The sequence below is a fragment of the Aspergillus oryzae genome, chromosome 1, assembly GCF_000184455.2.
Source record: "Aspergillus oryzae RIB40 DNA, chromosome 1".
Classification (NCBI taxonomy): domain Eukaryota; kingdom Fungi; phylum Ascomycota; class Eurotiomycetes; order Eurotiales; family Aspergillaceae; genus Aspergillus; species Aspergillus oryzae.
In genome coordinates, this window is record NC_036435.1 from 2,834,490 (window position 1) to 2,850,906 (window position 16,417).

The 16,417-nt window shown below is 49.6% G+C and overlaps 7 protein-coding genes across 7 annotated transcripts; 2 read left to right on the forward strand and 5 right to left on the reverse strand.

Annotated features, from left to right (window-relative positions):
* Positions 1–124: 124 nt before the first annotated feature.
* Positions 125–2,551, reverse strand: AO090005001343 (OPT family oligopeptide transporter; the record flags this gene model as incomplete). Its single annotated transcript, XM_023237980.1, has 3 exons — positions 125–2,055; positions 2,114–2,281; positions 2,326–2,551. 3 exons carry the CDS (start codon positions 2,549–2,551, stop codon positions 125–127), a joined length of 2,325 nt encoding a protein of 774 aa, XP_023089323.1.
* A 1,302-nt stretch (positions 2,552–3,853) lies between these two features.
* On the reverse strand, positions 3,854–4,820 carry AO090005001342 (uncharacterized protein; the record flags this gene model as incomplete). The annotated part of the gene is made up of 2 exons (XM_023237987.1): positions 3,854–4,739; positions 4,789–4,820. The coding sequence occupies 2 exons, from the start codon at positions 4,818–4,820 to the stop codon at positions 3,854–3,856; spliced, it is 918 nt and encodes a 305-aa protein (XP_023089322.1).
* Positions 4,821–5,854: 1,034 nt separating this feature from the next.
* On the reverse strand, positions 5,855–7,058 carry AO090005001341 (rRNA 2'-O-methyltransferase fibrillarin-like protein; the record flags this gene model as incomplete). Its single annotated transcript, XM_001818219.3, has 2 exons — positions 5,855–6,917; positions 6,970–7,058. 2 exons carry the CDS (start codon positions 7,056–7,058, stop codon positions 5,855–5,857), a joined length of 1,152 nt encoding a protein of 383 aa, XP_001818271.3.
* A 2,326-nt stretch (positions 7,059–9,384) lies between these two features.
* Positions 9,385–11,050, reverse strand: sld2 (the record flags this gene model as incomplete). Its single annotated transcript, XM_001818218.3, has 2 exons — positions 9,385–10,826; positions 10,909–11,050. 2 exons carry the CDS (start codon positions 11,048–11,050, stop codon positions 9,385–9,387), a joined length of 1,584 nt encoding a protein of 527 aa, XP_001818270.3.
* Positions 11,051–11,844: 794 nt separating this feature from the next.
* AO090005001339 (uncharacterized protein) lies at positions 11,845–12,337 on the reverse strand (the record flags this gene model as incomplete). The annotated part of the gene is made up of 2 exons (XM_023238006.1): positions 11,845–11,856; positions 12,047–12,337. 2 exons carry the CDS (start codon positions 12,335–12,337, stop codon positions 11,845–11,847), a joined length of 303 nt encoding a protein of 100 aa, XP_023089321.1.
* A 1,139-nt stretch (positions 12,338–13,476) lies between these two features.
* On the forward strand, positions 13,477–14,160 carry AO090005001338 (Zn(II)2Cys6 transcription factor domain-containing protein; the record flags this gene model as incomplete). The annotated part of the gene is made up of 1 exon (XM_023238013.1): positions 13,477–14,160. One exon carries the CDS (start codon positions 13,477–13,479, stop codon positions 14,158–14,160), a length of 684 nt encoding a protein of 227 aa, XP_023089320.1.
* A 1,447-nt stretch (positions 14,161–15,607) lies between these two features.
* On the forward strand, positions 15,608–16,023 carry AO090005001337 (uncharacterized protein; the record flags this gene model as incomplete). The annotated part of the gene is made up of 2 exons (XM_001818215.3): positions 15,608–15,844; positions 15,913–16,023. The coding sequence occupies 2 exons, from the start codon at positions 15,608–15,610 to the stop codon at positions 16,021–16,023; spliced, it is 348 nt and encodes a 115-aa protein (XP_001818267.3).
* Between the last annotated feature and the right edge of the window lie 394 nt (positions 16,024–16,417).

Here is a 16,417-nt window from a genome sequence, read left to right on the forward strand (position 1 = left end):
GTGTATTTAGTGGATGAGTTGGAAGTAGTCATGGTTTAAAATTATGTGCTTTTGATTCTGGAAAGAAGTGTCCTATCTTCGTGATGTATATACATGTAGTATATCTACAGCATATGAGTGATATTTACAAACAATGATCCGGATTACCCTGAGGATTTCCCCACCACGTAGGAAATGGCCGTTCCTTACCAGCAGCTCCAAGGACCGCAAACGAAAGAACAAAGATAATAATCTGCGAACCTCCATCCATCGCAGCCCCAATCAGATAATTATACTTGTTATAGATCTCCGGCAGGCGACGTCTGAGCCAGAACTGCGAGAAAAGGCCGACGACAATCGACGACCAAATCCACGACGTATTTCCATAGTACGGATTACCGGCGTACGAAACAATAATCGCTGTGTTGAGCGGTAGCTTTCGAAGACGGGGGATCACTTTCCCCAGACCCCAGTGCACGAGGGGCAAGGCGAGGCCGATGACTAGACAGAGGGGCACGATGAAATAGCGGCTGCTAACGCCGTACATGTCCTTTGCGAGGGCCCACGTGATCGCCTGGGAATTTAAGCCTTGTATGGTTGAGCCGCTCCAGACGTTGTTTCCGACGGGATCGAGGAGGATCTCTCGTTGGGAGCTCACAATCGTGGTCATGACGACGTAGTTTAAGGCTGCGCCGAGGAGGGTGCCGTAGATTTGGGTGGCAAACATGACGCGGTGGGGAACTTTGGTGTATTGTCCGACTTTGAGCCAGTTGGCTAGGTTGACGGAGAGAAGGATGCATTGGTGGGACCAGCTGGCGAAATAGAGATTGGCCAGGGGGCGGCCAGGGTGAAGGGCACCTGCCACCATCTTGGACAGCTGGTTGGTGGACACTCCGGTTCCGTAGAGACCGTAGAGGACACAGGAGAAGGGCGCAATGAAGGCACCGAGAAGAAGAGAAACGATGTAGCCCCAGACTGGGAGAGTGGTTTCGCCTTTGATGTTGACAATCAGTCCGGCGACAAAGGCCAGGATGAACAGAACCAGGTACCACCACATCGGGACTTCCTTATACTTCAGCATCGCCTGATAGTGTGGATCCGGTTGAGTCTTGCTACGTGACTGCTTCCACGCGAGCACCATATCCTTGCCGTAGAAAATGAAAACATGGGTAATTAAAGCTCCGATGGCCAGGTTCTGGGTAAGGTATCCCCAGACGGTGGCTGAAGTCAAAGAAGGTAGGCCTGTTTCCTCGAGCTTTGTGAAATCAATGGTTCCCTGACTATTTATGACGGATGACGTTGAGAACTGTGTGCCATTGCTCTGGAAAAGAGACGTGGACATGAACGGGAAGGTCTTCGCATCCCAGGCATTGCTGTAGTATAGACCGAGTATAGCAGCATACAGAATAACGTAACCAATCCAAGTGTTCAGCTGTTGCTTGATTGGTAGCGAAAGGTATGTGCTCTGAATATACTGCCAGTCCAGCGAAAAGTTGAAGAGGCCCATACCTTCGTTAGACGAAGCGCCTCCAAAGATGGTAGAGAAAATGGTCCGAGTGTGTTTTGGCGCGTTCATGGAGGCGAGACAGAAGATAGAAAAACCCGAAAGCCAAGTCATGATGTACGCGGGAAATAATTCCCAGACAGCGGTTAGTAACATGGCCCAGCCAAACTTGGTCAGCCGATCTTTGTTGGCGCGCCGGTCAAAATGAAGATTCTGATAGAGAACCACCTGGGGTAAAGTGGACCAGTACACCATCTCCCCAGGGTAAACAATGAGCGGCCGCATGATACCTGCTAGGACAAATCCACAAAGGGCCATAGAAAAGGTTCCCAGGACCGCGGTCGTTGCGGATACACCTCTATTATAGAACAGTCGTTCCACGGCATAGACCTCCACACCATTGAGGCCGTTATTTCCAGACGACGCGATCAGGGCGGCTACCACATGCTCTTTGATGGTAAAGCGCTGACCGAAGTTAAGAAATGTGAGTACTGTCTGCAGCCATTTCCATTTGAACCGATCAGGGCGAGGAGTAAGACGCGCCCATGCTTCACCAAAAACATAGACGAGCACTGTAGACAAGTATGTAAGTAGACATCACGGACAGACGCCGAAAGGGGAGAGACCTACGCTGCAGAAAGACTGCAGACACTTGCGCTTGATATGGCTTGAAGACATAGAGCATGGTGATCACGCTCGAAAGCGCAGTGAACACCGAACCTAGGACGATAGAACGAAAGGTGAGAGAAGGGTCTCCGTCGTCTCGGACGGATACAATAAACTTAGATACATCAGCGCCTAGTGCGAAGCGTTAGCTGTAAGTAACAGGAACCTGAGATTACAGAGTCGATTACCATTTCGGATGACGGGATGTCCCTTCACGTACAAAACATCGTCGTCACCTCGAGATCCCAATGAATCTTCGCCATCCGTTTCGCGTGGGTGACCCGTTGCCTTCTGTTCAGTGACCGTCTCATACGGCTCTTCTGATTTATTGACACGTTTTGTCAATTGAGAGCCAGATGAGACTTCACTCCCATCTGCTGGAGCTTCCGCATATCTGGGCATTTTGGCGATGCCGAAGCGAGAAGAAGGCGGGTCAGGAGGGGATGAAAGATAAGAGATGTTTTAGATAGCCCCGGAAATGGAGAGACTATGGCTATAGGACTGGACTCGCATTTTGATATATATTCCGGGGAGAGTGGAACGGAACCACTGAGACATGCAGCATTTTATAACCGGCGACCATCGGTCATCCGGTTTCCTTCGCGTTGTCCATCGTGCTGCTATCGAGCCCAATGGTGCGATTCGTAAGTTGAATGATAAGAAGCCCGTCGAGGCACGGTTACATCCAATGAATGGTGCGAATTTAGTAGCAATGGTGAAATCCCCGTAGTGCAGCAGTCTTGGTTCCCACCCGGCCCCGTGACCAATTAAGCTCGCGGCTTTAGATTAACTCCCATGACAATCATTTGCCCTAAGATGGTGTTCCTCCTTAATAGAACGTGTTAAGAGGGCCTTCTGCCCATCAGGATTGGTTCTTTCCCGATGTCTATTTTGCCGAAGTCTGGCACGGGGCACGTTCATGTCGGGAGGATATCCGAAATTCAATTTACCTAGTCGGGGTTCGTCGTCTAGAAGAAATGGTGGATCACTGATGTTATAACCGAAAAGTTAAACTCTTTGAGAAGAAAACACTAATTTAGTATCCAAATCTTATGATGAACTAAGGAATCCGTGTGCCAAAGACCTAACCTGCAATGACTAAAAGATTCCTCCAACAGGCCGATCTGGGTTGGCTTAGTCTCCGATATCTACCAACTTGGCCGTTTTCACGTATCCCAGTATAAAACAAAACAGTTGAAACAACACCCTTTACGGGGCCTGTGCTAACAGGCTCTATATAACAGACATCGTGAAGAAGGCCGCCTAGCATAATGCGATTGAAATACCTAAGGTTATCTACAAAGAAATACATGATACTGTCCATCATTTGTTCATGTGTACTACTGTGTAGACCTTGACCCTCGCCGGCACTCGCACCTCGAGGTCTGCCGAGGACCCTAGGGATCGTTCACTGTGCAACTGGACTTGCTCTTGAAGTAAAGCACTTCCTGATATCAGCTGAGTGCCAAAAAATAGACTAGTCTACTATTAGTAGCGTATGTACACTAGCTACCTTAACACATTATAATCCAAGGGAACTACCGAGTCACTCATCCGTTAGAAGATCACTGACAGTAACTGAGTCAGATTCTAACTCAATGGTGGTAGTGCTGATTAGATGATTGGCCACCAGAAAAACCCGCAGGAAAATACCGTGCATGCATCGCTAGAGGTTATCCACTAGTTCTTACCAGAGTGCAGACATCAAAGCATCTCGAAAGACAGGTAATCGATTCCTCCTGGCTCCTGCTTCATCACCTTGATTTGTGCTGGATGAAGGGGATAGAGCGAAAGTGTCTCTGATCGCGTAGCCGCGGGTGGCAACTCACCACTGTCGCATTGTAGCACGTGCTGATGGCCTAATAATGGCATTGCCTCGTCGCTCCTGGACATCCGTCTGAATTCTTGATATTGTGAGAACGTGGTGAGGCTGAGCAAGAACATGCGACCGGTTGTCAGTAACAGTGCGTCGCGGTGGGAATCGTCCCAGCCGGAGAGATGTTGCTTCATCAGGTCGAGGAAGCAACCCAGGAATAGGTCGCTACAGTTGGCGAATGCTTCGCTATCCAAGGTTAGATATTTTGATAGTAGTTGAAATAATGGGTGCGACTTTTCTAGAACGATGCCGCTCAGCTGGCAGGTGTACTTTAGGAATGACCATCCCAAGCCAGGTGAGATGCTCATAAGTTGGAAAGCGGCCATAAAAGTCTCAGAGGTGAGCAAGGGGCTTTCAGCCTTTAGATTGGTTTTGTACGTATCAAAGCAGCCGCCGAGGAGTTGAAAGCCTGTCTGCACCTGTCCGCCTTTCAGAAGAATTGCTACTGTGGTGATCTGTGCCAGCCAGTCGCTGTTCTGAAGTGAGGCCATGAATGTAGGTGATGTCTGCCACCGCCCGTTGGTTGAGTTTCCATCGACATACTTGCCCAGAACCTTAAGACAGTCCAGTACTTTCTGCTGCTGAACTGGTGCTCCAAGACCTGGTGCCACAGTCGGCAGCGCAGGTCGTCGGGAGGCTATGGACCAAGCAGCGTCGCCTACGGGTGCATGTGGTGTCTTGCTCATCTGGCACTGGGCATCGTCTGTATGATACCTGACGTACTTGGTAACATGCCATCTCTTCAGCCGCGCTTTGTACATACGCGCTCTGTGAATTCAATGACTCAGCAGACATGGCGATAGAGGCAAACGTCTGTCTTACGTAGCTTGGAAATGATGCTCTCGTCGCATGTGTTCCATGACGTCTACAAGAGGCTTCTGACGGTAAAGGCTAGTGATTGTTGCCCTATGTTCGGCGAAGTCCGCCTCTGTAGCCCACTTTGTCGTCGACATCTTGTCTCAGAGTGACTTAGCCTGACGACTTAAAAGGTTGGGTGGCTGCCTTAGTGCGTAGTGCGGGGTGGGACAGGAACCAGGCTTTGGCACGATTATTGTAAGGTCTTGAGAATTGATTTCGACGCTTGTAGAAGAGAATCCCGTAGTAGTCGCTGGGATTTGAATGCTGAGACACCACGGCGGGAACAATACTGATAGTGGCCTCTGCCAAGTTGAGATAGAACCCCACACCGGCCTGAGAAAAGGCTGAGCAGTGCACCGCAAACCAACATGGTATTCGTCAGGAGGCTTGAATCCATTAAGAGTCCGCCGCTGCCGCTAGTTATCCACAGCCACATTTTTCCGGGATTAGTGCCAATGAGTCCACACATTTTGTTATCTCCCTCTTCCTCGCTTAAATCATTCCAGTCAAATCTGCAAGACTTACCGTCGCCGGTGTTAGTATTTTATATATATGTGAAAATATCAAATGAAACTATAACGGCGTCTCCACTGTACCCAAATATGTTGTCGTATCAAGCTTGTCATTGACCCGGTCTGAACATCAAGCATCCCAATGCCAGAAGAAAGATGGAATCTGAAAAGAAGTAGCGGGTGGATCACATGGCCAACACGTGCCTCGAGCCAACCTCTTACGAGTGTGAAGGTAGGACAGCGAATGCCATAGGGTATAAGAACAAGCTATTGAACAGAGTACTGGTTGCTATTATTTTTCAGGCCCAATAGGTGTATGTATGTCTGGAGAATGAGCATGTAAAATCATACAAGCGCCCAGAGGAACAACTATCAACGATATATGGACATCGTAAATGATGCTAACACAAATCGAAGGGTTGCAAGCTTAATAGATGGCGAGGGTATTTGAACGTCAACCTAATAGTTCATCACAGGGCCACCATTGCCAGGCCCGGGCTTTTCTTCATACGGTCCATCATATCCAGTATGATCGTCTAACGATCTGTAGCCTTGCGGAGGTCCAGCATCGCGCCCACGGCCTCTCCCACGTTGCCCGCCTCGGTTTGGGTGGCCTCTGCCTCTGGGACCGGACCCACGTCCACGTCCACGATATGATCCGCCACGGCGAGGTCCGTCGTCATGATGGCGGCCACCATGCCGTGGGTTATAGGTTGCTGGCCTTCCTGATGACGAGCCTTCTTGGCCATGGTATGAAGTGTCTTCGTCACGATCTTGCTGGTGACGTCTCTTGTGATTCTTATTCAAAAACTGACTTTCCCACTCTCCTTCATGGGGATTTTGTTCTTCAACACGCAAAACCATTTTCTCGCCAACGACTGTTTCGAAGGTGAAAGCTTTATCAGCAGACACAGGATGCCAGTTTTGTATTTTGCCAGCGTCAATAGGACGGGCACCTTTGCGCACCGCTAAGACTACCACGGGCTGTGGGTTTTCTGTGTAATACTTCTCTGTTGCTGGGACGGGGGTTAACCGAGCAGCCCAGACTCTATGTTCAAAGACTGCAGTGCCGGTAACCTTCCACTTGAGCTTCTTGCCAAGACCGCCAACCTTGTCTAGAATTGACCGAGGCGCAGGGCGAGGCGTGATTAGTATACTGTTAGCCATGTACTTAAGGTCATTAGATTCAGCAAGCCCCGAGGGCAGCATTGGGTTCAGTGTTTGACTGATCAAACGACTGGAGTCCACATTGGATATGAGGTACCCGGTGTAGAAGATGGTGCGCTTAATGCACAGTGGGCCATACGGCGACTTTGTTCCATTGGCTGACCGGTTGCGGACAGCATCGTTGTGAGAATTGATCATACGTTGTACTTCGGCTGTTTCAATCACTGGCGACAGAAATACAGCTCCTTCCGCTACCTGTATCACTTCCGCATTAACTGCTTTTCGGGGAGAGGGGTTCTGCGCAGTCTGAAACCTCCGGTTCAGCTGTTCAAAGAACTCTCGGAAGTGTTTGACACTATGTTCGCGTTAAAGGCAAAAGTCGGTACATAGATGAACATCGCACTCACTGTTTCACACGGTCCTCGTAAACACGTATTTCATCGGCCTGGTTATATGTGAGAATGAGGTCTTCAAGAAAAGATTGCTTGAACTCCATGGTGGTTGAAAACCGTTCGCTGTTTGGTCCAACTTCTGGCTTGAGGCAAATGAGGTCAAACTCCAGTTTCCTACTGTCCACTATGCGCCGTATAAGGCTTGCAAACCCGCCCTCGCTTCGGCCAGTGAGTAGCACTGTCAGAGCGTCTTTCTGCTGCATGCTGAGCTTGACCAATTGTACCTACGACCTATCAGTCAACATGCCAGTCTTAGTTCAGTGTACGTGAGCCGCACGATTTCCTCATTCCACCATCCCTCCCAGCCCCGCAGTTCTTCTTTCTCAGCACCTTCCCCAGTGGCAGCAAGTAGATTCGGGTCATGCCACCATCCCCCGTTTGCGAAGCTCTCGTAGGCTTGAAGGAAACCGATGGTCGGTCCATTCCACAACTGCGGATTAGGGAGAGGGCTATGAAATACTGAACGATATTAACACCAAGGCACGTATGGTGATCCCCATCATGTTGTTGTATAGTCTTACATGTGTTATCAAAGTCGTAGACGTGGATCGCTTTCACATGGGACACGGCTGTTGTGCGGATGAGGCAACAATTTAGTATTGTCAAAAGCTATCAAGTGCAGGCAAACGATAACTCACGTGGTAGATCTCGATTGATAATTGACCACCGTCTTAAACCTGTAATAGTGCGTGAAGGGGAGCGTTGATAATCCTGGGCCAGTGACCCGTTTGGCTGGCCGCGCGCCATTGCGGCAGAGTGATTCGCAGCTACCACGGCTCTTGCAGACTTCATGTTGTTGCGCTGACCTCTAAAATTTCCCGGAACCACTGAACCCGTTAGTACATCTCCGTCGCCAAGCGTACACTTGCTGTGTTGGTGACGGCGACCGGTTGTACGAGTCGAAGAACGAGGATCAAAGGTTCGTGGTGGAATTTTTGCCATGACAGCAGCCGACCGCAACGTGACCTCCGCCAACGACCCTCCGACTGCCACGATGGACCGCCCTTGGAGAACCCCCATGAACGACACTTGGGAGAAATCTACGATCGCGGGCCCATCAGAGGCCCCTCAGACACCAGATAATGTCGACCTGCAGCAGGAAATCATGCAGAAAACGCTGGAGGAGGTAGCACAGGAGGAAGCGGATGGCAGCGTGGCCAACCCGTGCGTCATTTGTCTGGAACTGATCTCAGAACCGGCCGTCGCGCTTCCCTGCAGGCATGCGAATTACGACTTTTTGTGCCTTCTGAGCTGGCTAGAAAACCGTCGAATTTGTCCACTTTGTATGATCCTACTTCAGGAATTGCAAGGTTCTGTTCTAATTCGAAGTCTAGGCAAGAGTGACGTTTCCGCGGTAGAGTATGAGCTAGATAACCCCGAAGGCCTGAAGGTCCATCGATTAGAAGCTCCGTCAGAAGCCCTCCCAACCCACACCACGCCTTTATCCCGTCGAAATTGTATCTATCGTCGTCCGCGTCGTCCCCGCCCACACGTTCAACATCAAAACCCACCTTCGCGCGAAGATGAGGTGAGCCGGCGACAACATGTCTACCGACACCAGCTTTATTCCCTGAGGGTCGGATCGAATCGCCTTTCGCAATACCAGGAACTGACACCGGACAAGTTCAAGAATGATGAGGGGCTTGTTTCGCGCGCTCGTACTTGGATACGGAGGGAACTGCAAGTCTTCGACTTTTTACACCGTACAGAGGCAGGCTCGAGCCAGAGTTCAGTGGCTCGTCCGGGGCAGGCAAGACTCGAAAGCCGCCGGGGAAGTAATGCTGAATTCTTGTTGGAGTATATTATTGCGATTCTTCGTACCGTTGACATTAAAGGCAGCGCTGGGCAAGCGGAGTCTCTGTTGCAGGATTTTCTTGGCAGAGATAATGCGCGCTTGTTCTTGCATGAGTTGCAGGCATGGCTTCGAAGCCCATATACATCACTATCGGACTGGGACCGCAACGTCCAGTATGACGATCCGAGCAGGAGGTCAGCTTCATTCAGATCTCGTCCAGAACCTCGGCCGTCCGATCGTACAACGACTCCGGTATACCGGAATAATGACCGCGTTGTTCATGGGAGGGTCTCAAGACCACCGCCTCCTCGTAGACCACAACACGGGGAAAGATCTCGCGACGCTATGGCTCAAGCGCGAAGAATACAATACGCACGGGGCCGTTATGTCCCTGATTGACGGTTATGCCACGCATAAAACATTCTAGACGAAATTGACGAAGTCACGAATCACATAGCATATAAAGCGGTTATATAGAATCAAACTGTATATTATTCTCTCTAAGGTGGTATCTCTGAGTATGCTGTGGTCGTTTCTCATAAATGATGCTGGTGTGCGCTAGTAGCTATGGTGTTTTATCGTCTCCTACCGAAGCGCCCTGCGCCTCTGCCTTTTGAATTCTTATTTCTAAGTTTCAGTGACCGGTAATTAGCATGTGCCTCGGGATTGACCTTCCTCTCGCGAGGCTTAGTCTGTTTCTCTTTCACTTTAGGCTGGGGTTTCTCCTGCTTCTCTGCCGGTGGCGGCTCTACAACCCCAATAGCATCCCTTATCCTTTCTGAGAAGCTTTTGCTTCTCGCCGGGGGTTTAGATTGCTCCTCATAATCTGAGTCAGAATCAAGCTCCGGCTCTGATATTGAATGCAGCGAAGCAGCATCTGGAACACCATTGGTTTCGTCGCCACTGGCACCCGGCTGTTGGGTCTCTGGCACCGCCGCCAGCTCGTCATCACTTTGATCCACATTATCTGTGTTGTCTTCATCCTCTGACGCTGGTAACTGTGACTCGCATTTTGGCTTGGAGATAACCGGCTTCATGCGAACCCTGCGTGTCGTTCGTTTTTGACCCTTCTTCTTGAACGTTGGTACTGTGTCCTGCTCGACAGCCTGACTATCAGTCGCTTCAGTGTTCATGCCAGCTTGTTCTGCTTCTATCTCGCGGAGTACATCCAACTCATTATCTAGGTGTTCTTCTTCCATGTCTCGTAGTCCTTGTACCAAAGCAGACAGTCCTTTGCCTACAAACCGGGGTCGCTTTCGTACATTGATTGGGCTCAGACCTTCGCCATTAGGGTTTGAAGCAGCGTAGCGTGCTGAGTTGGATCGTCGCAAAAATGCTGGAGTCTCTGACTCTGGGGCTCCTTGACCAGCGTCGTTAGCGCTTGGCTGAGGTGAAGGCTCACGACGAATAGCATCGTTTCGATTGTCCATCATGGTAGCGTAACGCCATGTTGTGGGTGTCGCAAATAACGCCGAAAGCATATAACTCTTGCTTGCGGAAGCAGGGGTCCGGTCACCGCGAGGACCGTCTTCCTCCTCTTCCTCCTCCGCAATGGTATCTAGTGTTTTCCTCTTCGACGGTGTTTGCGCCGCTGCTCCACGTACACTAGCCAGCCTTGCCGCCGTGGGTGTTGCTGTACTCCCGCCCGATTCGGATAATAGGTCAAAGAGACCCAATGCCTTCCCGTCTCTCTGTGGGGTGGGTCCGATAGCTGTCTTCAACGGCGACGAGGACTGTTGATGCGTAGATGGACTGAAAAGCCTGCGCAGCGCTGACGGAGAATCGTAAGGGTCGAATTCAGATGGATGCCCGCGTGGCTTAGAGGGGGTTGTGAAAGGTCCTTTTGCCGCTTTGCGCGGCGTCGATTCAAGGCGGGCCTCATGGGATCCAGGGGGTGATGCATGCTTGCGTTTCTTGGGACGTTCTTCTAAGTTAACAGAGTTGGGGTTGTGTTTCTTCTCGTATCGCACTGATTTCTCTAGCGATTTCAATCGAGAGTATTCCTTATACTTGGCCGCTGGCACGGACAGGAAAGTTAGCTCATGACACTAGCAAGAGAAGAAGAGAGTTGCAGGGTGACTGGGTGATTAGTTATATACCAATCTCAGGCGCTTGCTTGATATCACTCCGTTCCGCTTTTCTCCCCTCATTTGCGGCGGCAAAAGCTCTTTCCCACTCCTTTAGTTCTGCACGGAGCTGCGCTGACTGCGCCGCGATATCGGAGACGTCGAGACTCGCCATTATCGCATGTCGTGAAGGGAATTGGAGAAGAGTAAGGGTAGTGGACAAAATATACACAAAGGCAGTTCAATGTCAATATTTGTTATTGTGGTACAGAGTAGTAAAAGGACGAATAGTAACGGTAGTAACGGTGGTTTATGTGCCAGGACTGGTAATCGGAGTCCCGCCGTTGGTTCCTTTTCTGTCGCGTGCGCGAAATCAATTAACGCGGTGTTTTATGACGTAACGTGTTTCGGGTCTACTTCTGGATTCTCTTCTTTGCAGTTTTGACATCCATACCATCATTATCATTGTCCCATTAATATAATTTTACACTATAACAACCTCAAAAGTCCTCAACCACAGAAAACCATATGCCATCTCGTCGCTACCAACTCGTCAATCCTCGTTGCCTGTCAAACCCTCCTCTTAATTGAGACTCAGGGTGAACCACCTTCCCCTGCAAGATCGTATAGCTGACCACTCCCTCACAATGTTCTGGCTTGACTCTTGCTAGCCAAATCATTTGCTCGGCCTGTTTTCGGTAAATCAGAACATTGGCTGCGAATTTGTGGCCGCCCACATGGGAAACAAAGAAGATTCCGACACCGCCAGGGCGTTCGTCATCCGCATCACGATATAACCCGTGGGGTCGCAGATGTCGCTCCAACTCTTTCTTAATTAACGGGGCAGTGATTCCACATCGGGCATCTCGCCGTCTGTGAGAGCAGAGAAGTACCACGTAATCGTATTGGCATGGTCGAGAAGACAATCGGGAATCAACTGGTTGTCCTTTGGGAGCATCAATGAAACAGTCAACCACCTCTCTGACATCGCTAGTGGTTACTGAATCCACAAAAATGAATGAAGGTAGCAGCAGTACGGTAGTCCCTTGCGTAGTCTGGTGTTCGCCATCTGCCTCATGGTTCGGGTTATTGAGGTTCGATGCCGAGACCATAATCCGCTAGTTCTATTAGATCATATGAAAAGAGTGTAGTCCTTGGTGAATTCACATACCCCATGCTTGGATTTGTTCGAGCTGGTGTCGAAAGCTTCCATTAAGCTTCCCTTTTCATTCTCGACCCTCTCTGTCCAGTCTGATTTACCAGTGGCGACCAAGACATGCGTGTGAAACTCTTTGATGTGTCCGTAGAGTACCCGGGAGTTCTCGACCTTCACTTTCGACGGGAAGTGTACCGTACAATCGGCACAATCTAGTTTGCAGTTCGGTCCGTCTTGTTTTGGATCCACCGTGGGGAAGATATAGTCGGCGTTGCGACTGCCGAGCGAGAGGAGTGATCGCAACATGTTTTTCTTTTCTTTGTTCGTTTGTTTTCTTGGTGATTCTAAGTATGAGATGAATCTCAGAATATATTAGAAAACTGAGTCAGGGTAATGATTGACTGTTTGATGTGGTATATACTAGCTCGGAGGTGCTCGAATTTCCGAGACCCGAGCATTATCTCCGAAATCCTTTTGCATAACAGGTGACTCCTTCGCCGATGATTAAGCGGCATGTCATAAGTGATAATAATTTAAGTTGTTGCCTTGTGAGGCCATTTTACTTGAGTCATAGTTATAGTTCTTCTAAGCTATAGAGACTACCATTGTGTTAGCCTAATGATAGGTAACATGCCAAGGCCTCTATGGCACGTGGATCTTGTTGATTGAAAAATTGGACCATGGACTTTGGATCTACAAATCTCTGCCCCTGATAAGGGGTCTGAGTACTCCGTAGTATGTACTATCCTTGGTTGCTTCTGGGGAACTCTCATGTGGAGTTGATTCGGGCACAGCCGCAATGTATGGACTCAAGATAGAGTTAGAATATTCTTAGAAGCAGTTAGGGGTCTGGAGTCTGGACGGTACATACTCCGTATTTAACAGTGTACGGAGTACATTTATATACCGTAGGTCTGAAAGAAGAAGAATACTCCCATGCCGCATGGGGAATCTGCGGTTCCTGAATCGGGTCAATTTGACCCCACTTGAGCTTAACCTTTTCAAGCCTTTTTCTTCCTCTTTTCTTCCTTCTGTTACCGCTTTTCAGGCACCAGGGTTTCAATTACACATCAGATCGATTATGATCTTCAAACAATGTCGGGGCCTAATCAGGCTACACAGAAACAACAACCCGTCAAAAGATAAAAATAACAACCCAAACAACCGGAATACATACTCAGTATCAGTCTCGAAGACGGTAATAACCGGTGGATTTTTCCCCGAAACGGAGATGATGACCGGGTGGGCCAACCAACACGTAAGCCGGCGAGTTGAAATTGCTTATCAAATACACAAGATCTCCGACTGAACCGAATGTACGCCCGGGAAGTTAGTTCTGACCGAGGACCCCAGCAAAAGAAGCAGGAAAAGTCCAGCAAAAGGACTAAGATGTCCACCTTTCATAGATTTGCGCAGTTGTCAATTGCTTGACAACCCTCGCGATCATGACGGATGTCCCACCACCACCACCGCTAGGGGCTCCAGACCCGGAGCCTCAACCGGAGCCACGGGTGCGCAAGAGGCGCCGACGGACGATGGCCTGCGTGCAGTGCCGTAGCAGAAAGCTCCGCTGTGATAGGAAGCTTCCTATGTGTAGCCGTTGTGAGAGCAGCAAGACCGCCATCAATTGCACCTATGAGAAAGAATTCCTCTGGCAACAACCCAATACGGTTGTTACGCCCGCTTTCTCCGAGCGCGGTCCCACTAGTACTACCACCATCTCTCAAGCCGCGCATCTTGCTCGGGCTCACCCTGCCCCGGACTCGGCGTTAAGCTCAAGTCTAACTCGGTCTCAACCGACTTCTTCGGATACGCGTCCCGCCCTAGAGAAACGGGACCGTTTCCTGGAGACTGTCCTGGGTGCCCCGAAGGCTGCCGTCAATCAGGAGCCGTACGTGAATACCGAGTTGCTGCACCGTTCGAAACATCCTGCTGGTGTAAGTCATCATGCAGCGCCATTGCATCGTCTCGGGGACGATGAGGGCCCCGCGTCTCCCTCGCAACAGCTCGATATCTCTCCCAGAATCATGATGCGAGGAAAAGAAACAAAGACCCGCTTCAACGGGTCGGGTATCTTCGCCAATCTGATCGCTCAGGTTTGTCATGCTCCAATCACATGCATCTCGTAGCGTTACAGGATCACAGTTAACGGAACTCCTAGTTTCCTGATATTAAATCGTTTGCGGAGGAGATACGAGTCGCCAGCCCACAACTGTCCGCACTGCGACCCGACCTGGCGAGGGTGAAGAGAGGCCTCTGGAAGCGGAAGCCTCTCAATACACCCTTCCCAGAACCTACGACTCTATCACTTACCCAGATGCTCCCGTCTCGCCGTGTGGTGGATGACTTAATCGTGCTATATCTGACCTATTTCGAAGCTACTCACCGTGTCCTTCATGTTCCGTCGTTTCTCAAGGAGCTCGATGAATTCTAGGCACAACGGGATAACCCGGATTTTGTATCCCCTCGCTTCATGGTTCAACTTCTTCTGGTTCTGGCCTGTGCTTGGAATCTGGCAGACTTTGATACACTACAGCTGAAAAACGATAATGAATCCGACTTGACTTGCTACACGGCAATAGAGTGGGTCCTCCATGCGGAAAGATGGATTGAGAACTCTCACATCAAGAGGCCTGACATTATGGCGTTTCGGCTCTATATTCTATTACTTATTGCGAAGAACGCCCATGGAATGAAGCGCAGCAAGGCTTGGCTTGACACGGGGACACTAATCAAGCAAGCTATGTTGGCAGGGTACCATCGAGATCCTAGCAGGTACACGAAGATTTCTCCGTTCAACAAGGAGATGCGTCGGCGGATATGGACGACGATTCTCGAGCTTGATCTGGAGGTTTCGCTTGAGCGAGGGATGCCGCCTTCCTTGCAATACGGAGATTATGATACGGCTCCAGCCCTCAACCTCAACGATAATGAACTACAGGAGAGCAGCGAAGAGCTCCCGGCTGAGAGGCCACTAAGTGAGATGACTGACTGCTCATTCCAATGCGTTTTGATACAGTCCCTTCCCTTGCGACTTAAGGCGTGCAAATTGATGCATTCTCCGCGAATAAGCTGTTGCTATGAAGACATACTTCACATGGACTGGGAGTTGAATAGATATCTTTCACAAATTCCCTCCTGGACGGCATCGGAAGGGGAAGATTTACAGACGCAGCACAAAATTATCCTGATAGAATCTCTCCTACAAACCAAGATTGGCCATAGCCTTTTATCCATCCACACGCCATTTGCCATCGAAGCTCCAAAGGAAACCCTCTTTGCACCATCATCTCGCACTCGCCTAGAAGTGGCCACCATGATTTTGTCTACACAGAGACGGCTACATGAGACCTCGAGACAGCTATCCCTCTCCATTCTCGGTGATTGGACCGTGCAGGCCTACTGCTCAGTGTGTCAATTACTTCACGCCAGCACCAACAGTCAAGGTAGGCTTATAAGCAAACGCAGCCTCTGGATAGAACTATAGAACTAGGCTAAAACACCACAGCTTCTTCTCGATCGTCTCTACCCCTGACACTTCCCGGTTTGCCAGAATCCTTGATCACGTTAGCGGAGATGACCTTGACCTGTCTGGAGGCGCAACTCCTACTTGTGGTGAAAGGCGCCAAGGAGTACTTCTTCATGTCGACAATCTTAGCTTTAGTGAAGGCAAGATTGTGGCCGGCACAGGCGACTGTTTACAAGCAGGAGGTTGTGGACCGAGTAATCTTTTTCGCTCAAACACTTTTCACGCGACATGCCAACTGCGATCATCTGGGCGAATTGGGCATGGGAGGTTTCAAAACCAGCCAGGTTAGTGGTGCCACCACTTCTATTGCTTGTTAAGCAGAAGAGTCTCTAACTCTAAGTGTTGGGCATAGGTCCCAGTTTTGAACCCGAGCTCTGGGATGGCACAGCCTTTCGTTCCTAATATGACCATGCTACCACCAACAAATTTTGGCATCACGGTAAGATTAATAGTCATCACTTGAATGGATTTTGCTAAGATCATGACAGCAATCTGGGGAACTAGATCCTTTCCTCGATGCATTTGACTGGGGGGATCTTACGGGCATCACGTTCGAAGGATATTAATATATAGTAGATATCACTCGAAAGGCTCAGCGATAAAATTTTGACAAACACAAAATCCACTGCAACCACTGGCTATTGGAATCAAGCCTAGCAACTAGTTTTGTGTCATTTTCTCAGCAATGACAACCAACCTAACAAAAGCGTTTGCGAGTCATGCAACTATACTTTTGACGCTTTGTTTATCGAAAGACAAGACAATATATTAACGAGGCACTTGGATACCGATCCAATGCGATACACCCCTGTCTAATTAATCTACGGTAAGGGAACGTCATCTCTATGGGATATCTG